The 22,098-nt window shown below is 45.1% G+C and overlaps 1 protein-coding gene across 1 annotated transcript; it reads right to left on the reverse strand.

Moving 5' to 3' along the window:
- Nucleotides 1-3,792: 3,792 nt before the first annotated feature.
- On the reverse strand, nucleotides 3,793-20,547 carry LRRC52 (leucine rich repeat containing 52). The gene is made up of 2 exons (XM_030848248.2): nucleotides 19,926-20,547; nucleotides 3,793-4,118 (listed from the first exon to the last, which is right to left on the reverse strand). Exons 1-2 carry the CDS (start codon nucleotides 20,545-20,547, stop codon nucleotides 3,793-3,795), a joined length of 948 nt encoding a protein of 315 aa, XP_030704108.1.
- Between the last annotated feature and the right edge of the window lie 1,551 nt (nucleotides 20,548-22,098).

The following is a 22,098-nucleotide window of genomic DNA, read 5'->3' on the forward strand; positions in this document are numbered from 1 at the left end:
TTTAAAAAAAAAAAACATTTTAATCAAATACAGAAGCACATAGTTTATTTAAAGAGTTGTAGTTCTACAAAATTTGTTATGAAAAACAGCAATCTTCCATTCTTTTCCCCCATGCTTTTCCCTCCCCAGAGGCAGACACTTGAAACTCTTTTGACTGATTTTTTTTGGTATCTCTAAAGAATATGCTTATATTGCTTCTATCTGATTTTTCAATTTTAGGCACTGTCTATTGACTTTCCACTGAAGAGAATAATGATTTAACCTTCTGTCTCCCCACGTCCCCCGACGCCTGCCACTAACGCCCTGTCCCGCTCCTCATGTTTTATTGTTTGGCCAGTTTTTACATCCAGTAAACCACGATGGTTCTCTCTGCCTGGGTGACTGGTGCTACCAGGCCCCTGGCTGTCCAAATCAGAAGTTTGGGCACCCTCCTTAACTCCTTCTACTTTCTGTGTATCCTCCGCCCATCCATTCTTTCCCTACCTCCCCTGTCCAGTCACTCACAGAATTCTGTCAACTGTACCTCCGACATAACTGACATTCATCTGCTTCTCTCTGTTCCCAGTGCCACAGCCCTTGCTCCGTCACCCTCTGTCTCCCCTGGAAAAGCGCAATATGCTAGTTTCCTTGTTCGCCATCATACCTCCCTCCCTTCACCTAAGGTGAAGACCTTACAGCCAGAGTGAGCTTTCTAAAGCACAAATTAGACCATGTGATTCTCATGCTAAAAACTCTCGAGTGGACCTTGGGGTCCCCAGGGGACACTTCAAATTCCTTATCACGGTAGGCTAGACGCAGTATTTTGTCCACCATCGCCTTTTGCTTTCCTGGCACACAGACTGCCATGAGGTTGGGGCCATGCAAAGTGTGAGGGAAAGTGACATGGGTCATTTCCAGGCCCGGGGAGGTAAGAGCTACATGCCCATTATATCTCTTCTCTCTTCTGCAGTGGACCTGAGGCTCGTGTTCTAGAGGCTGTAGCTGCAGGATGGAGGACGGCTGCCCTTCCCACATTGGACTGTACATGAGTGAAAAGTGTCTTTGTTGTGTTAAGTCAAGGAAACTTTGGGGTTTTTCTGTTACTGCAGCAGAACCTATCATAACCCTGAGTAACACAAGGTATGCGTAAGGACTTCGGAGTCTGGCCTTGGGTCTCTCTCTTACATGACCTTTCTCCTGTCTTCCTCTCCTTCCACTCTATATTCTAGCTATAATGGTGTGTCAGGCTCTTTCCCACTTCTGGGCATTTGCATGTGTAGTTCTTGTTACTTAGAATGTCCCCCTAGCCCACATATATTCTTTGCCACTTTGCCTGGCTCATTCCAACTCAACCTTCAAGTCTCAGCTTAGATGTCTCTTCCTCAGGGAAGCCTTTCAAGACTCCCTACTACTTTCTGGGTTAGTATCCCTCCCTTGTGTCCCTTTGAACCCCGAGGCCTACCCTTCACTTACCACTCTGGCCTGAAATCACCTGTTTACTTATGTCTCCACCAAACTGGACTCTAAGATCCCCGAGCGTCTTGATTCTGCCCCTTCACTGCAGTCTCTTCAGGGCCAGTCAGAGAAGATGCTGAGTCCTTATTTTTTGTTTTGTTTTTGTTTGTGTGTGGAAAGAGCCAGGGCCTCTTAGGAGAGAAACTATTGTGCAAAGCTGCAATTCAGATTTCTTTTGCCAAGACTATCTTGGTAGTTTAAATTCTTGAAAGCTACTATTGACTAGTGCTTTGGGGGAAACAGTCAGACAGAGCTGGTTTAACTTCTGGTCTTATTGTGTAATGTTGAGCTAGTTACTTAAGCCCTAATTTCCTTATCTAATGGGGATAATAATAATGCTAATATCCACCTCGCAGGGTATTTTGACAGTTAAATGAGTCAATATATATAGAAACACTCAGAACAATGCTTGACATACAGAAATACCCAATAAATGTTAGATATATTGTTATTTTTAAGAATATCCTAAATGCAAATGTGGTAACCTCGATTGGATCCTGGAACAGAAAAAGGACATTGGGGAATAACTGATGAAATCCAAATAAAGTCTGAAGTTTAGTTAATAGTAATATTCCAATGTTACTTTTTTAGTTGTGACAGATGTACTGTGAGATAACTGTAATATGAGCTAACTTCGGGGGAAACTGGGTGAAGGCTATATGGGAATTCTCTGTTCTCTCTTTGTAACTTTTCTGTAAGTCTAAAATTATTCCAGGATATATTATTATAATTGGTATTCATTTTAGTTTCACAATATCCCTCTGTGATGTAAGCACTATAATGAGTGCCATTTACAGATGAAGAAACTGAGGCACAGAGAAGTTAAATAACTTGTCCATGGTCACCCCTCACAATTGGGATAACAGAATAAGAATGATTGGTGAGCTGGGATTTAAATAGAATGCGATAATAAACATTTATTGAGCCCCTACTTTGTGTAAGGCATGTGCTGTGTCCATGGAGAATAACAGGCAGTCTCTGTCCTCAAGGTCATGACAAGTAGGAAGCCCAAGTTCACACAGGTGTAAGGACAAAACCAGGTGTAAGGACAAAACTAGGGGTAGGAATCTATTTGTGAGCCCATGCTCTTAACCATCACACCAGACAAATTTGGGGGAATAACGTGCAATTCACAGCGGAAGTGCAGAGGTAAAGGTAGGTCTGGTTGGGGGTTTAGGGACAGCTAGCTCCATGGGCGGGCCTTTGATCTAGTTTTGAACGTGAGCATGATTTGATCTGGGTAGAGAGAAAGGGAAAACCTGGAATGGGTCTTTGGGTTGAGCCACCCCTGCCTTCTGCTCTCTTTCCCTTCTCCTAAGCAGTCCTGAGAGCAGGACCATATGGGTACACACTTAGCTATTCTGTTGCTTTATCAGAGACAGGAGGTCACAGTGCATAGAGCATGGGCTTTGGGGTCAGGCAGCCTGAGGTTCAGCAATTGTTCTGCATCTTATCATCTGTGTGATCTTGAGCTGTGGTCTCTCTGAGCATCAGAAAAATGAGGAAACAATGACCTCCTGACCTGGTTGTTGTGAGGACTAACCCCATGAGAAAATGTTTCTGAAGCGTGGTAGGATGCTGGGCATTTGGTAAGGCCTCCGTAAGTGGTGGCTGGCTCTGTGTGCCTCTCTCCTTCGTTTTGTCCAAGGCTGACACGACGAACCTTTGGTTATGTTGCTAAACATTCCTTTGAAAGGCAGCTTTGTTCAAAGGAAAGAATGTGGACTTTGGGAGGCTGTACTGCTTACCATTTGAGTAAAACAGTGTCACTGTAAAGTAGGATTGTTGTGATAATTAGGAGGTGAAGTGTGAAGATAGCCCATAGACATATTCCATTCATGTTAGTCCTTGTCATTTTGCCTTGTATTTTTCTCCATTTGAATCATTTTAATCTTGACTGCCCTCCCCCCACAACCCTGCCCTAAATTGTTGCTCTTTGAGGACGGATCTCAAATCTTGTATTTGTCACATCCCTCCCTCCAGCACTTAGTTTAGGGGCATAGCATAGTAGGTGCTCATCAAACACAAGTTGGCCCGCTTTCGGGGTGGCCTTCCTCAGCATTTAGGTGCCTCCAACAGCTTCTCTAGACTTTGTTCTATGCCATCCTTCTGAGATCAAGGAATTATCCCTGGGTTGGTTGAACAGGAAAGGACCAACCTGTGAAATGGCCACCAAATGTTTTATTTATTTTACTAGTAGGCTTCAACCTCTAAGACAGCTTTGAGGAGTGGGAAGGGGAGGGCAAGACAGAAAGCAGGGAGCCGGGGAAAGGTCCATCAGACAGCAGCGCCTGGTAACTAAATCAGCTGAGGAAACCCGTCCTGGCCAGACTCCACCCTGCTTTGAAAAATCCTCCTGCTGGCTTCTACCCTCTGCCCGAGCTCGTCCTCTGCCTCATCCTCGCTCGATCTGCGGCGGGCATTCTGGTAGAGCACGGCACACACGCCCGTCAGCCAGGCGGCCACGGTGCCCGCGGAGAAGATGCAGAAGCCGATGAGCAGCAGGAAGATGTAGTCTTGGTGGTCCAGGTGCGTGATGCACATGTACCGGAGCGGGTTCCCCACCTTCGTGATGGGCCACCCTGCCAGCTCTGTGGGCTCCAGGCACGTGGCATTTTGTTCATCTAAGAGGAAACACACAGCAGGCAGAGTGCTGAAACAGCAGAACTCCCAGGGTGCTGAGGCCAGCAGGGACTTGGAGAGGCTGTCTGGACTCTTGCTACTCAAAGTGTGGTCTGCGGGCCAGCGATATCGGCATCACAGGGACCCCGTTAGAAATGCAGAATCTCAGGCACCGCCCCAAGGCCTCCTGAATCAGAATCTGAATCTTAACAAGATCCCCAGGTGATCTCTGGGGCACATTAAGGTTTGAGACTGCTCCTGGACTGCTTTTTGCCCGAGGCTTAGCTGTGTTCAGATTCACCTCCTGAAAATGGGCTTTGCTTTCTAAAGCTCCTCAAGGAACGAGAGACCACAGCAGGAGCTGGGAGGTTGGAAACTTAAGCAAGATTGCCATGGAGTGTTGACACTCCACAGAACTCCACCAGTGCTCGTCATCTCTGTCTCCCCTTCCTCTTATTGACCCCCTCCTTCCCCCTCTGCTTTGCCCTTTCCCCTTGTCCTGTTCCTGAGCCCAGCCAGGGATCACTAAGGCCACCCAATGTCATCGCACGCCACTTAGGAGGGACAAAATTCTCTGGAAATGCCTACTGTGTGCTCTCTATGCCTCACCCTCAGCTCCACCTGCCCCCAACCTGGAGAAACAAAGGGGGAGCTCAGGGAAAAGAGACAGCCAATACCGGAAGCAGTTCTGTTTCTCAGTGGTGATGTTGGTATCACTAGATGATCATATGATCTACATGAGCCTTCAGTCCTTTTTAGCCACTGACTCAGCTGCCTGGCTCCTTCTCTCAGCACCTTTCCACACCAAGCACTGCGGACTTCAGTATATAACAGAAGGCAAAGTGGGCTCTGGAGACAGACAGACTAAGGTTCAAACACACTGTTACTTACTAATTTGGTAAACTTCAGCAGGATGTCTGACTCTGTCTCTGAATACCATTGCCTCATCTTACAAAGAATGATACCTATTCTCAGGGTAGTTAGGAGGATTTAACTGCCGCAGGTGAGAAGGCAAGCTTTGTACACAATAGTGCACACAATACACTCTGCACAATAGATGCACAGATGACTCAGCCCTGTCATCAGCCCTGCGTTTTTCTAGCTCCATATACTCCGCCGTGTTGATGCTGAGGTGCCTGTGAGCGGTGTCCAGGTGAATATAAATAAGCATTAGATAAATGAGCTCCCATTCAGGGTTGAGACCAGGGTTTGAGAAAACTATGATCCAAATCATAATAGCAGCTGATATTTACTAAGTTCTGTCTACATGCTAAGTGATATACAAATGCTATCTCGTTTAATTCTTACAGCAACGTTGACACACACTATCATCCTTGTTTTACACATAAGGAAACTGAGACGCAGGAAGGTTTCCTAACTTGAAGGTTTTGGATAACCTGCAGGTTCCAGTCAGGGGACAGGAGACAGAGAAAACCCAGACTGAGCTATCTGAGCTTTTTTGGCAGAAGTGGGAGATACAGAGAGAGGCAAGTGTGGGGGGAAGCTTCACCTAGATCAGGGTAGAAACTCCAGACTATGTGAAGACACTGATATCCTTGGTGACCAAGGACGTGAGGGAAATCAGGTCTGGACTGGAGCTAGAAGCAGGAGAATTAGGGAGAGGAATACAGAAGTGAGCTGACTGGGTAGGAGGCAGCTGGCTTTGGGTGGCTGGAGACAGCTGTCCAGGCTGAGTGCTAAGTCCTCTCCAAGCTGGACACTATTCCCTGCACCCTGGTTCTGGGTCAGTGCACCTATAGTGAAGTCATTTGTTACTTTCAGGAAGATGGCCTGAAGTCTGTGGTGCTGTGAGGACTCCCTGATGGAGGAGGCTGTAGACATACGAGGAGGAAGCCAGCATGGGGGCTGTTACATCCACTGGTTACAAAGATTACAGAGGAAAGGAGAGGAAGAAGCCCCTCTCTAGAATGAGTGTGAGACAGTGGCCCTCAGGGCAACCCTGGCCCGTGGGAGAGGGAAAGGGGCCTTGGGCCTCCATCTCAGCGTGCTGTAAAGGGACAGGAACACAATTACACCTCAAGACCTGTCTCTAGTCAGCCTGCTTCCAGGACCTCTGGGGCTTTGCCCAGGAGGCCCAAGAGTGGGGCTAGTGAGGAGTAAGGCAGGCCCCTGCCATCTTCAGGAATTCTAGCAAGAGAGGGCTTAAGTCACCTGCCCAAGCTGCCAGAGACACCACGTGGGAATATACAAAGAAAGATGTATTTGAGAAAGGAGAACGTGGGATTCTGAGGGTCTGGAGTGTGCCTACGGCAGTTTACCTCATTCTATTTTTAAAAAGATTAGGCTTTTAAATTGGCGCTTGGGTGGCAGAGATGAGACTAAACATTAAACGCATATCTCTCCATTTTGGAGCATTACCTTGAAAGGAGCAATTAGGCAGTGATTTTAATGCATCGTTAGGCTGCTTTTAAGTGAGGGATGTGGGTGGATCTGTGGGGAGGGTTTTTCTACTGCTGCATTCACTCTCCCCCCCTCATTGCCTGTCACCGCCAAGGTGTGAGCTCTCAACTCTTAGCAGGTCTGTCTCCACCCATTCCCAGTTTCCCAGCTCTGGACCATTTCACACACTCCTGCCAGATTTCCCCTTCTGCAAGCTAGGCTCTTGCCAGCCACACTCTGGATCAAAACCCTCCTCTGACTCCCCTGTGGGGCTCAGAATAACATCCAGATCAACTGGCCTGGTGTTCAGAGCCCTCAGGATCTGCCCCCTCCTACCTTCCCCACCTTAATTCTGAGTTCTCCCAGTACCCCACCCTTTTCATATTAAACTGCCTTTATTCCTTGATTACATATCCCCCTTATCTGTAGCTAGCTTTGTTACACTCCTCTTTTTGCATCAAATATCTCTTCCTCTAACTTTTACGTGATCAAGTCCTTCCTATCCCTCAAGGTCTAGTGTACCTGCATCTACCCCCAGTAACCCTTCCCAAACCGCGTCAGAGGGCAGTCATGTGATTGTTCCCACTTCGAACTCATCTATAGCATTTCCTAGTATCATTCTTACTGCACCTATCACATCCTGTGTTGCTTGGTGGTTATTTGCTAGAAAAGGGGTACATCTTTTCTCTCCTACTAGAGACATTTTTAGCTCTTGATGACACAATCCTTGTTTGATCATTACTGCTCTGATAATAAGAGCTATCATTCACTGAATGAATTACTTAATTTTTAAGTATTTGGGGATTTTCTAGTAATGTTTTTATTATTGAGTTCTAGTTCAGTTCTACTGTGGTCAGAGACATACTCTTTATGATTTCAACCCTTTGAGAGTTATCGAGAATTTGCTTTATGGCTGGACATAAAGTCGATTTTAGTAGTTTTTGCATGTGCACTGAAAAAAATGTATTCTGTCTTTGTTGAGTACATTGTATGTTGATTAGGGTGTGGTTTTATACAGATCTTCTGTATCTTTATTTATTTTATTTATATCTTTATCGACTTTTTATATTCTTTGACTTTTTATTGACTTTATTGACTTTTCAAAACTATTGTCTCCATTACTATTAGATTGTTAGTTGTCTATTAGTTACAGGGGAAGTATGTTAAAACCACCAGTTATGATTATGCAGTTGTCTACTTCTCTGTATAATTCTGTCAAGTTTTGCTTTACCTATTTTGAAGCTATGCTATTAGATGCATATAAAGTTACCTCTTCTTGGTAGATTTATCCTTTTCTCATTGATCAATATCACTTATTATCTGTAGTAATGCTTCGTACCTTAAAGTGTACTCTGTTTGATGACATAAGTATGGCTGTACCAAATTTCTTTTGGTTAGTGTTTGCATTGTGTAGCTTTTCCCATCCTTTTACTTTTGATCTTTCTATGTTTCTATACTTAAGGCATATTTAGTAAGCAGGATGTAGTTTGGTTTTGTTTTTCATCAATCTAGCAAACTTTGTATTTTAATCAGCCCATTAATGTTTAATGTTAGACTGATATATTTGGATTAACTATTTGTTTTCCATTTGTCCTACTTTTTAAATGACCCTACCCCTTGACTATGTTCCTTCTATTTTATTATTTCGTTTCCTCTTCTTTAGCTTGTTAGTCATGCATTCTTTTCCTAGTCTAGTATGATGACTTTAGAGTTTATAGACCTATCTACTCATCCTGGAGTGTCTGATATGTGCTAGACACCATATAAGGTGCTTCACAAAATTAAATTCTACTCCTGAGCACCCCACTAAGTAGTTTTAACTATTCCCAGGCTACAGAATGAATAAATTGTTCATCAATTATTCTGTCTCTGCCTTTCTTGATCTCCTTGCCTCTGAGAAAAGGCTGTGTGTTCTGTGCGCTGCACAATCCCAGGGCTTTCATTCACATTACAAACATGTGACTAAGCCCCATCTTATCACTTCCTCAGCTCTACTTCATGGGTGCAGGACATTTGCCCCAGTTAAAGCGCCCAGGTACAATTACAGGTATCATTAATGTTTAAATTCTTCCTGCAAATAGTTCCTAAGGAAACATAAACTACCCTCTTATTTAGTTCCACATGTGGCACGTTGCTCACAGGTGGAAAACCTGTCTGCCAAAATCGAATGCATGGAGCAGCAAGAGTTTCTGGGGCCCAGAACCACACCTGTTAATGCAGGAACCCAGAAAGCCTTCCTTCAGAAAGCCAGCTTGAACCTGGTGGTTTTAAGAGGAATTGCTCCTTTTCTTGGTCTGCAGAAGCGACCACAGTTCTGGGGTCTGCTGAGCTCTCCAGAGGAGCAGGCTGCTCTGAGCTCCCTGGGCAGTCTTGCTTAGGACCTGTCTGGGCTGAGTGGAGGAGGCCAGCCTCCATGTGGTGGCCACGTAAAGTGAGAGGATAGAATCTGGAGACTTCTCTCTCAATTACACTGCAACTTGGAGAGCAAATACCAGTTTCCATCAGCTTAAGCACTTTGTCATGAAACTTCCACCTGGAACCTAGAGAAAGGCCTAATTCCCTTATTTCTCCTCCTTAGGCCCTAGCTTGCTTGAACATCATTAGATGTTCCGTATTCTTTTCTCCAGCTAAATTATGTATTTGTCAACTACCTATTCATTTGTCTGCCTCTGCCCACTAGATTATGAACTCCATGAAGACATGGATTTGTTTTCACTGTTGTGTCCTCAACATCTAGAATAGTGCTTAACACATACTAGAGCTCAAAGTATGTTTGTTGAGTGAATTAAATATTGTTTGTTATTAATGCCCCTTGGGGTCAATGTCATTGACATAATGCTCGGCTGGAGGAAAGGGAACCTGGGGAGATAGAAGACTATAGGTGGGTCAGCTAACTAACCTCTTGCCATCTTAGACTACTCTACACTAGGCTAATACCAATCCCTGCTTACCTCATGAGAGTCTGGGGAAGGATTCAGTGAGCTAAGGGGTGTGAAGTCCTGGAGGAGGCAGGAACAGATGACTGTTCTGTTCAAATGGAGGGGTAAGCCTTGAAGTGTCCTCTGAGACTGCAGAGAAGGAAATGAGGGTAAGTGCAGATGGGGAAGGGGCTGAGGATGCAAGGGCTGCCAGCATGATGGCAAAAGGTAGTTATTATTATTCCCCAATTACTGTTTGAGAGCAGAGACCCTATCTGTTCACCTTTGTATCCCTAGTGCCTGGTACACAACAGAGGTTTGATAAATGTCTATTGAATGCATAGAGAATGGCTGGATTATCGGTTTAATCTCATACAGCAGTTCTTAAACTCATATTTTTGGCCTTGCTGTTTAGGACTGGTTTCTGATAGAATTTGAGGGGTCACTATCATATTCTGCTGTACTATGGGTGGCCCAGAGGAGAAGACTCCCTAGAGGGAAACCTAGACTGGACCGTATAGCAGCCCAGCACCACCAAAGCCAACTGGCCAGCAAGGCTCCCTTCTTAGACCCTCATGCGTGGTCCTCTGAGCATTTCTAGTCCTCCATTGGCTCCTACCTTTGCCACCCTAGAGCTTCTTTTCCTCATCACTCAGCTGTCTTCCCTTGATGGCATGAGCCAGGCTTCAGCAAATTACAACCTGTGGGCCAAATCCATCCTGCAGCCTGTTTTTGTAAATAAAGTTTTATTGGAACACAGCCATGCCCATTCATTCATGTATATTCTATGGCTGCTTTCATGTTACAAATGACAGAGTGAATAGTGGCAACAAAGACCCACAAAGCTTAAAATATTTATTATTTGCCCTTTCATGGAAAGTGTGCTGACTCTCGGTCTGAAGCATCCTTGGCTTTGGACGATTTGGGCTTGGGCAGTACAGTTCTTATCTGATACAGTTTTTTCCCTTGGATAAAGAGTTCATATTTTGGTAAAGGTTAAACCTGATTCATAGACTCTTGGAACATTACAGGAACAACCTTGAAATCCAGCAAGTTCAATCTGATTATTCCTGTGCTTTAAGGGTGCTTTAGGCTACAGGACTGGTTTTTTTGTATAAGTGGTTGTATATGGGCAAGATTTAGAGGTAGAAAGACCCCTTTTCCTCATAATACTTCTCATGTGCTTGTCAGTGCCCAAAATTCTGTCAGCAGGAGATAGAACCATTCATTCCACTGATAAAAGAAGGCTTAAAGTGTAAAGTCCTCTGAAAAAGAAGCCAATGACTTAATCCCTTCCCTGGGGAACCCCTGCTACTGCCTTTCTTGATGGAGGAGGGGAGCCAGCTACATGACAGGCCTGGGGGATGGTACCAAGCAGTTCCTGGAAGCTAATGGAAAACCCTAGTTTGCTCTCAGTTTGGCCTAGAGCTGGACCTGCTGAATAATAACTCATCTTCTCAGAAAAATCCAGATAGTGGACAGTTATTATCCTCATGGATAATAGGCAATTTAGAAAAGTTCAGTGGTGGAAGACAGCACCGTTCACCAGTCACCCAGGCAGACACTTGGGAGCCCTTCCTGTTTCCTCTCTCACATCCCATAATTTAAGCCATGAGACAATCCTGTTAGTCCTACCTTCAAAATATATCCCAATTCTTACCTCTTCTTATCTTCTGGACCATTACCCTGGGCCAAGCCACAGTCTTCCCTTTGCCTGAACTGTGACAGCCTCTTAACTTGTGTCCCCACTTTCCACAGTCTCTCTCCATCTAGCAGTGGGAACCAGCTGTAAACCATAGATCGTGTCACTTCTCGCTCAAAACCCTTTCGTGACTTCCTGTCACATTTAGAATAAAGTCAAAAGCCTCTCCATGGCCTGTTGGTCCTATAAGATCTGGCCTCTGATTTTTTACCTCATTTCTTACCTTGGCTTCACTCCACTTCAGCCATACCCACCTTCTGCTACATCGAGCTCATTGCACCCCAGGGCCTTTGCACTTGTTCTTCCCTCTGTCTAGAAAGACCACACCACCCTGCACCATATTTCCATTGCTGGTCCCTTCACTTTATTAAGTTCTCTGCTCTTCTTACTTGATGCTTCAATATGTTGGCATTCCCCCAAAGCTTCTGTCCTTGCCCTGTTACCCTCTCATTCTAAACTCTTTCCCTGGCTGATCTCATCCTTTGTTTGGTTTTGATGATCACCAGTGAGCTGATGATTTCCAAACATATATTTTATTCTCTATTATGAATTTCAGGTCAGAATATCCAAATGCCTCCTGGCTCACAAAGACCTCCCACTCAACACGTTCATGATGGGACTTGGCTTCTCTCCTAATCCCCTCACTACCCCTCCTCACAGTGGAGCCCCCATAGCTGTCCAAGCCAATACTTGATTTTTTTCTTTTCCTTTATTTTCCATGTCTCATGGATTTTTTATTCACTCAAATATTTCTTGAGCATTTTCTCTGTGTCTGAATCTTTCTGAAGATTCAGACCTGCTCTTTGCTCTTACAGACCTTCCTGTCTATCAGGGAAGACAAATGTTAAATTAATACAAATCTGTTAATTGTGCTAAGAGTCACAAAGGGAGTACAGGGAACTCTGGGAGGGTCTAGTTCAGTCCCAAGTCCTGTTGCTTCTACCTTCTAAACAGTTCCTTCTGACCTGTCTGTACCTCTTCATCCACACTGTTGCCATCCTCTCTTGTCTGAATGCCCATACTAGCCTCCTGGCCCTGTATCCATCTTGCCTGCCTGCCAAAACTTCTCAGGATACATTGCATGTTCCCTAGAAAGACCATAAACAAAGGCCCTAGATGGCCAGACCCCTGTTTCTCTTTCTAGCTGCATCCATGCTTTGCTGGATTCCTTATAGTTTGGGGAATTCTTCATCTCTAGAGATGAAGAAACTGAGGTTGGCTGCTTTGGCTGGCCTTGCACTGCCTCCTTCCAGGGGCCTGAGTGGTGCTGGGCAATCAGAGGGGCCATGCATAGAGGTCTGGCATTTCTGAGCTCGAGGGAACTTTAGATCACCCACCCTCAGGGATTCCAACAGGGCTGAGTTAGAGGTCCTTCCCAAACCGCACATGCTTGCCATCCCCATTCCTTCTCGAATTTTCTGGATGATTTAGGGATCACTGACCCAGTCGCACCCCTCTCAGCCCCCTTGTTGTCCTCATGAGGCTGCTCCTCTGGCTCTCAACAGGAGGGAGCCACAAGGCCAGGGTGTCCATGATAAGGTGGGAGAGATGTGCTAGCGGAGCAGTTGACAGCCTCGGCAATGACTGCTGCCCAGCTGTTCCCTCTTTTGGTGTCTGGTCTTTATTGCAATTTCCCTGGTGGAGGAGATGGGCTAGCATTAATAGTGGAAGGGTGTGAGGACCTGAATTCATTCTGGAAATCTAAGTTTTGGCGCAGCTGTAGATGATTTTGTACTTGGTGGATTCAAATGGGGCCATTATCCTATGAGAGCAGCTTTGAATACAGGATGAAATAGCCTCAGAATGAGACTGAGATGTTCCTGTTCAAAATGCCCTCAAAATGACTTGGACTGGAAACAGCACATGACCCAACCCACCTGCTCCCTGCAGATGTCCCTGAGTGGCTTTGTCCCCCTGCATTGGCAGCACTCCTGTGCAGACTCCTCTTTTTGACTTGTGGGCCCCACCATCGGACGAAGCAGGACTGCCTAAGGACTATAATTTAAGTGTTGACACAGACGGAACCTCTGTCCTGAGACTACCTCCACATCTACGTTTTAGTAGCCTGTGATTTTCTGAATTCTCACTGTTTCTGGTTGTTCCCTGTCACATTGCAAATGCTCCTTGAGGGAGACATATCAAAACATTATTAGCTACTAACATCTTAGTGTAAATCAATTTATTCACCAGATGGAGCGGCCACCATAGAGCTAGAACCCAGACCATTGTCCTAGGGTTTCTCAAAATGCGGCCTAAGGAGCACCTGCCCCAACATCTCACTGAGTCATCACCTCTAGACATGGAGCCTGGGCTCTTGTGCTCATTACAGTTTGAGAACCACTGGTGGAGCAGATCAGGTCTGGGAGGAAAGTCCAGGGCACTAAGTGCCTGGCGGGTGGAGGCATTTTTCAAGGCCAGACATTGTTCAAGGCCATTGCTTAAGACAGGAAGCGGGAGAGTGCAGGAGTTAGAGGTTGCACTTCCTAATTGTGTGACCACTGCCCTCATCTCTAGGAACACCTGCACCTCGACACAGACTCGTTGTGCACTTTGCTCATCTGGGACCCTGTCTGCTGACCACTGCTCTCCTTTTCCTTCATCTAAGTGCATCTTATCTTTCTATTTAGGTTCATAGGCTGCCAACGAGAAGGGATTTATAGAGTATCTAATCCTATTCCCTTATTTCAGAGACAAATGAGACTCAGAGGGAAAAATGACTCACCCCAAATCACACACAGGCATGACTGGGATCAGGCTTCCTGGCTTTCAACTGCATTTTCTCTCTCTTGTATCCCCCTAGATTTGCCTTATTAAGGACAGGAATTATGACTTCTTTCCCTGTGATAAAGCACCCCAGCAACATAAATACAATGTTGGGCATGTAATAAACATACAATAAATGTTTCAGAGTTGAATAGACTGTGATGTGCCTGATAGTAAGGAAATACCATGGCATGGGAGAAAGCATTGAACTTGGGTGTCAGAAGATCTCCACGCTGGGCTGGGCTCTATAGCCACTTACCTGGGACGTGGCTAGATTCTAAAGTTCCAGTTTAAGCTTCCTATATCTTCCTATATTAAAGGCTTCGCCCACCAATATGGTGGCCACTAGCCATACATGTGGCTATTTAAATGAATTGAAATGATGTAAAATGAAAAATTCAGTTCCTCAGTTCTACAAGCCTAATTTCAAGAGCTCAACAGCCACATGTGGCTAGTGGGTAGTGTATTGGACAGCACAGGTTTAGACCATTTCTACTGCTGCATAAGCTTTTGTTGGGCAGTGGTGGACCAGACTTTGAGGGTGGAGGGCATGTAGGAAGCCAGGCTTTTTCTGTCCAGGAGCTTAGAGCTACATGAGTTTTTGAGAGCATCTTCAGAGGCATTCAACCCCGTCCTGCTGGGGAGCCCTCTCCTGGGAAGAGCTCAATTTCTACTCTCACCTTCAAACAGCATTAATGACTGGAAAATTACAGTTCCAGCCAGGAATTAGTTCTCCTATTTTCTGACCTGAGCCAAAAAGGAAATGGAATCTGTGGACCTGTTTTAACTCTGTATTGATCAGAGCATCCAGGCAACCAGCACATTTCAACTCACCTCCATTTCTGCTATGATTTTTGTGTTTGGAAAGTGAATACGTGAACTCTTTGAGGACTGGGCAGTTTTCAGTGCATCTGGTGAGTATATCATTGGAGGGTTTCCTTTGAGGAAGACTTTTGATGATAGCGCCAAATCTCTTGTCAATATGGGAAAGTTTTGATGTTCCTATCTGCTGTAGCCTTGTGATGAAATAAGGTGAATAAAACATTCAGCCTCCTCTATAGCCCCTCTGTGGGGGGTGAACTTAGCCAAGGTGTGACATAGGGGAAGGACATATTATTGCCCTCATGTCTTTTGTTTTAACACCTCTCCATTTCTTTCCTGGATCTTGGCTTCCTTCAAGGTTCCCCCACTGCTGCAGAATTAATCTTAGCTAATTGCATTTCCCAAGAACTCACTCTTCCCTCTGATATGAAAGTTGATAAAAGCTTAGGGGCACCGGTATTATTCTGCCCTGGAACTTACATATTTGTTCACAATCCTTTTCAAGGTTGGGGCACTTTTAGGGACCGAGAAGGATGAATCTCTAATGGCTAATTTTAGCCCAATGGTAGGCAGTGGATGGGGAGAGACTGGGGCAAAAATGCTGCTCATTACTCTTCAGATCACAAAATTACACCATGTAGGTGACTTCCTTCTCCTAAGGCCATGTCTGCCCCATAGTTGAACTGACCTCCTTGCCCTCATCCCTTGAAAGATGTCTGCACGTTCACACCTGTTTCTGGAAGTGGGGTTTGTGTTTAAGATAGAACTTCAGTTCCAGACTCAGGTGACTCAGGAAGAGCCACCTTGCTGCTGCTGGCCCAGCCCTGAGTCTCATGGCCTGGGCTGAGACCAAGCCTTGATTTCAGCTTCTGGTTTTATTTCCCAGGGTCTGAACTCCTGTATTCATAACTCATCCAATATTCAAATCCAGGATTCCCTCTGTCCCATTTTCTCAGGGATTAGAATCCTTGGACCTGCTGCCTACCTTCCCATCTCCTATTTATATCCCCATATGCATCTGTACAGTCATATCTCCTGCACAGGGTACACTGTCCTCCAATAAGACTGAGCCTTCCTGAAGTCCACTGCTTGTCCCAGGGACGACCTGAATGATATTTGCTACTCTCTTAGTATCCTGTGTCTTTCCTACATCTGCCAACCATTTGTTTATTGAATGTTTATGGTGTGCCAGGCTTAATGTTGATGACAGTTTTTAAATGTTCTCATTTCATCCTTACACCAGCCCTAGAGAGGTTGGTTCTATTATTAGACCTGTCTGAAAGATGAGGAAACTGAAGTGTGGAGAGCTTAAGTAAATTATCTATCTCCTACAGATACAAAGTGGCAGGGCTAGGGTTATGATCCACAACCGTTACACTCCAGAACCTGAGCTCTTCATACTGGGCTCTCCTGCCTGTATGGTGGCCGTCCTTCACCACCTGAAGCTGAGGCTGTCCGAAGTACTTGTTCTACCCCAAAAGGCACATGCTTGCCTTTTTTGTCTTGCTGTGTCCATGAGGTTAGTTCTGCTGTGCCTAATTGGACCGTGGGACACATAAGGTGCAGGTGGCCCATAGTCAGATGAATCTCAATGCACAACCCTAGGGTTCTTGGCTAGCTACCTCTATGAACACTTGTTTGGCACATAATAGGCACTCAATAAATATTTAAATGGATGAATGCCTGAGCTGAGTGGTAGCATGGAAGTCCCTTACTTCACTGCCTTGCTTTACAAGGGGTCTATATACTGGAATTCTGCTGTCATGCAGACCTCAATACTGCACTGCAGGCAAAATCTCCCAATACTGAGGTTTAGTATCTCCCTGGGTCTAAAATGAAACCCATCTTTAAGTTGGATTCTCCTTTATAAACAACCAGGTCATTTAGCTTATTTCATAGAAATTCTTCCTGTATCCTGAAATTTGGGCACATGGGGAAGAGATGTGTAGACCTCATTCTAGAACATGCCAGAGAGTACCGTTTTGATAGAAAATGTGGTATAATAGGTGGGCTAAAGGTTGAGAGTTCAACTAGAGTGTTTGTAAATAGCAAAGATATTTCCACCTAACAGAGGCAGGAATCATCATATGAGAGTCACATGAAATAAACATCTTCCATTATGTTGAGGTCTGGCTAAAGGGCAAGAGAAGCATCTAATGAATTTTATTGTGTGAGTGTTTTCAGCTTTTTGTGTATGTGTCTGTGTGTGTGTTCATGTGTTGACGTGTATCTGTGCATTTATATGTGTATGTGTGTCATGCATATGTAATACGTGGGTGAGTGTGTATGTAATTATGTATATATGTATGTATGGTATGTTTGTGTAGATACAACTTTGTGTTTGTATATGTGCATGTATGTATGTGTTTGCATGTGTGTTCATGTGTATGTTTGTGGTTGTGTGTGTGTGTGTGTGTGTGTGTGTGTGTGTGTGTGTGTATGGGAAGGGAGAACCAGACTGAATAACATGCAAAGGAGAGCAAACACTGAGGTTAGGTTCATTCTTTTAGAGTTCAGGTAGATTGGGGTGAAACCTCAGTTTGCAAGGGAAGTGCAGGCATATTATAATGAGTTTATGATGACTAGGACTTATTATCCAATGAAAATGATCTAGTGTGAGTTCCAAGTGTAGACAGGTAAAGCTGAAATTTAGGTGCTGTGGGCATATGCTTAAAACATGACTTATATTTATAACTAAAGTGACTTATTCAATCATAGTTATGTAATATGAGGATTTAAGAGAGAGTTGCCACATGGGAAAAGACTTGAATTTGAAATCAGGAGGTTCCAACCATTTTCTTGCCTTTAGTAGCTGTGTGGTTTTGGGTGAATCAGTCTATCTTCTCAACCATAGGATAGGGGTTAAAAATACCCATCCTAGCCTCTTCCAGTCCTAGAGCACAAAATTTAAGGGTTGGTGTGACACTCAAGTAGAGAAACTGAAACAGCATGTGTGAAAAAACTTCAGCAGCTGCAAAGCTCCGTACAAAGCTAAATTATTCTATGTCTGAGCTGGGGCTCACTGTTGTTTTTAAGAGATAATAGTAGTGAACTGGAGCAATGAGACCATATTTCTGTATGAAGTGAACTGGGAGGGTTCCTCTACGCCACCAAACAGCAGAGGGAGATGAGCAGATTAGCAGTTGTGTGTGTGTGTGTGTGTGTGTGTGTGTGTGTGTGCGTCAGGGTGGGGGGCTCCCACTGGCCAGTGGATGAAAGATTTGTCTACCTCAAAAGCCAGACTCTTCATTCACAAGGAGCTTATGAGCTTGACAAGATAGACACCCGCCTCTGACGTTTTTGAAAATATGCAGTGAAACAGACCTGGTTTTCAATCCTGGATTGAATTGAGTCAAGGAGTCCAAAGTAGTTAGCCTGAAAGTTCTGAGAAGATACAACTTTTTAAGCAAAATTCTGATTACAGGAGATTTGGTGGGAACTGAAGTGACAGGCTTAGGCACTGGGGAAGAAGCCAAGCTACTTACCCTTTTCAGCTAAGTAGGGGGTCCTCCTGGCAAATTGGTGGTTTCTGCTCAAGGAAAATGTGCATGAACGGTGGGGAGGTGGCAAGAAAAGATGATGCCGGTCCACAGGCTAGTTACATGAACACTGACAGGGAGAATCCCATTGGGGAATCACATTTGATGCATGAGAATGATTAATACTGACCCTCTTTTAGAGAGCTTTCTAGAAAGCAGCACAGCACCAGTCATTGAGAAAAGTGGAAAGCATGATCACTAGAAAGGCAAGGCAAGCCCCCCAAGAAACTGCTCCTGTGTTCTTTTATGATTACTACTGTTAAGATGGTCTGACAAAATTTGTTCCTTTTGATTTATTCTAACTCAAGTTGAAGTACCTGGCAGCAGGGCCAGGTGCCTCGGGCACAAAATTTAAGGAGACACTCAGTCTCGGTGCCACCTTCGATTCTGCATCCTGGAAGCCTTGCTTGCCTCATCAGATTCCAGCCCCTGCCTGGAAGACAGTTCAAGACACGTGCGTTGGAAAGCCAGGAGGGCACATTTTTACTTGTTCTCACCACCCATCTCCTTCTCCCCCAGTGCGCCTTAAAGTCTGTCATTTTGGTCAGGAATCTTTCTAGAATATTGCCACATGGGCAGGACTTCAGGGTGGAAACTTCAGCAGGACTTTTGTGAAGCTGGTGCATGAAAATATTTTCAAAAACACACACCCAGGGAGGGCAGAGAAGATTTGGTTCTGATAGGGTTTAATTACATCAGTGCCTCCAGGCTTTCTGTGAGGGGTTATTTCACACTTCTACTAAGCTCTGACTTCCCTGGGTGAAAGTGGTATTGGTGGAGTGGGGGAATTGAAGGATAAGAATGGGACAGTAAAGTCACTGAAAAGAAGAAGGGATGAGGCACCAGAGTGCCCCAGGGACCATGGCAGAGGGGTGGGGACAGTGGATAGAGTGGCAGCAACTGGCTTGGAACTCTACCAGGTAAGACTTGAGAGTCTGCCTGTGAGATTGGAATCTCCCTGCTTGACACAGTGGACACTGGTGGTCCATTCTCCACCCATTCATGCCGTGCTCTCCTTCCTTGTGAGGTTAGCATCTGAAGACAAGAAGATATCAAATGCCTTCTCTTCTCCTCTCTCTCTCATTCATGTCCAGGTCGCTCACGTGCCCCTCCTCTGTCTCTGTTGAACTTTCCCTTCTGTATATCATACCACTGGATTTTCTGCTGGCTATGAATGACTGAATTTACTTTTAGATCCTGAAAAAAGTCAGTCACTGACTTAAACAGATTAAAATAGTTTACCAATGGAATACAGTGTCCCTGTATTTCTTTGTCACTTTGCAGTTACAGTACTTTACCGTTTCCACACATATCATTTCCTGTTGACATGACAACTCTGTATGTTTGGTAATACTGTCCCTACTTTATGGATCAAGAAACTGAGGCACAGAGAAATTGTGACTTCCCCAAGGACGGCCAAGTAGTAAGGGCTGAGTGCGGGAGCAGAACTCAGCTATTTGGATGGCTATTCTAGAACTTTTTCTACTGGTCCTTACTGCCTCTCCAGTCAACCCAGGGATGGATCCTGCAGAGCAATAAGAATGCTTTCAATCAACTTTACCCAGATATCTCTCCCACACTGACCATCTTTTGACTTCACTTTTTCTGGAACCAATTCCTCCTATGCCATCACATCCTCATCCCCGCACCCAATCAAGTCCTCACCTGGATGGTTCACAGGGGACATTATTAAGTAGATGGTGAAGTCCAGGAAAGAGCAGTTGCATTTCCAGGGGTTTCCACTCAGATACAGGGTCTGGAGTGTTATGAGGTTATGGAAGGCAGCAGGGTCCAAGGTCTGCAAGCCGGTATTTCTGAGGTCCAGGTACCTCAAAGAGCTGGTGTTGGCAAAGGTGTACTTGTTGAGTGATAACAGATGAGGGTTGCTGGAGATGTTCAGCTGCACCAGATTGCTGAGCATGGAGAAACTGTATGGGGAGATCAAGGTTAAATTGTTGAAGCTGAGATCGAGGTAGATGAGTTTGAAGACCCCGACGAAGGTATAATCCATCACCTCCTGAATCAGGTTCTTCTGACAGTCCAAGTAAACAAGGTCACTGAGGAGTCCTAGATTCATCGCTGGCAAAAAGCGGATGCTGTTATCATTCAGGTACAGCCTCCGGGTGTTCAGGGGTATGTCAGAGGGGTATTCAGTTAACTGGACCCCTGTGCAGATCACTTCTTGGGCTTGACACTGACAATTATTTGGACACCTTGACCCCGATACCAGTCCCATTCCAAAGGAAAAGAGTAACCACCCGGGCCCAGGGCCTGAAGCACGGGACATAGTAAGAAGCGGCGACTACCCTCCTTCCACTTGCCAGCGGGCGCCGTCCCTCCGATCGGGAGGCTGCCGAGGGGCGTGGTGGGGCGGGGGGAGGGGCGCTGGAAAGAACTGTAACACTGGCTTTGGGCGAAGCGATTTTCCATTACAGGAGAACTGAACAGAAGTTGAAACGCGAGGCCCAATGCCCTGCCGCCCGGCTTGGTGGCTCTGCTGATTGCTCACTCCCAGACTGCTGCTGGAAGCCTGCCGGCTTGGCGGCTTTAAAAGGTCTCACTCTTTCCCTGCGTTCGCAAGTGAAGGGGAGCCAGGGGAGAGCCACATGACAATGAGGTTGCCAGTTGACACCTTTGTGATGTCAGCAGCCTCCGGAGACTGCCCAGCTGAGGGAGGGAGAGTCCTGACTCTTCTTCTGGGTGGTGTGAGGGTGTTTTGTGTTAACTCAGTAAGCCGGCTGTCCCTGGGGGAGTGGGGGGAAGCGCACGGATTCACCGTGTGCGCGCGTGTGAATCAGCTCCCCAAGGAGGTGCAGTGGATTAGACTAGATTGGACCCCCTAATCCGCAGGCCACAGAGGGATCACGGAAATCTCCAGTCCAACTCCCTTTTTTTACTGATGTGAAAAGTGACCTGAGGTCAGTTCTCAGCGTGGGTCTCTTCCTTAGGTATTGAGTTTGGATAGGTGCCATTTTTGGGGTGTTGTCGGGAGAAGATGGGAAAGGGTGGAGGAGGGGGGAGCGCCTTTGAAATGAGGCAAGGGAAATTCCCTAATAAGGTGGTGTTCTTACGACTGTATTCCCAGTTTGCATACAACCCTGTCTGCATTTGGAATATATATGTGTACTAGTATTTAAAAGCCTTTTGAGCAAGTATAAATATTCCCCCTAAAACAAAACCCAAATGTATTAAAAAAAATCTGAGTGCAATGATAGGAACTATTTCTTACCGTTTATATTCTAGGATTTTTAAAATAATGAGGGCCTCACTAGTGCTTCTAGTATGAGTTTATACTCATTAGCTGCTTGAAGGATAATGGGAGAGCGTCTTTTGGAGGGAAGGATGGAGAGTCTGGAAGCTTAAGTGTTAGGATGTATCACCCATTCTATGGAAGAAGGCACATTGGGCAGAAACAAAGAAAAAGCATCTCAGGAATTAAAATTTTTATTTTAGGGAAAATAGGATTTCATTCTTTGAAACATTCATAGATAACATAACTTGAATATTAATAAAGTAATGAAATCTATATTTAGCTTAGCACAGTGCCTGGCACCTGGTATGTAATAAATATTTATTGAATGAATGATGCGTGAATGTCTCTGATGGTTTGCTCCCTTTTCTTGTTTCTCTGCCAAGAGAGAAATTAATAAACTCAAGTGGATTTGTGGCTGGTTAGCTAATGCTTGATTGTGTTTACTTACTCAGCATTCCCAGGCCATGAATTAGGATGATGACTTTGGTGTGTTTACCGAATTGAAAGTGACCTTATTTAAGTAGAAATTTAAACACTTAAAATAATGACCCAAATGGTAATTGTACTAATTGAAGCAGAATTTTA

Source organism: Globicephala melas, chromosome 1 (genome assembly GCF_963455315.2).
Source record: "Globicephala melas chromosome 1, mGloMel1.2, whole genome shotgun sequence".
Taxonomy (NCBI): Eukaryota; Metazoa; Chordata; class Mammalia; order Artiodactyla; family Delphinidae; genus Globicephala; species Globicephala melas.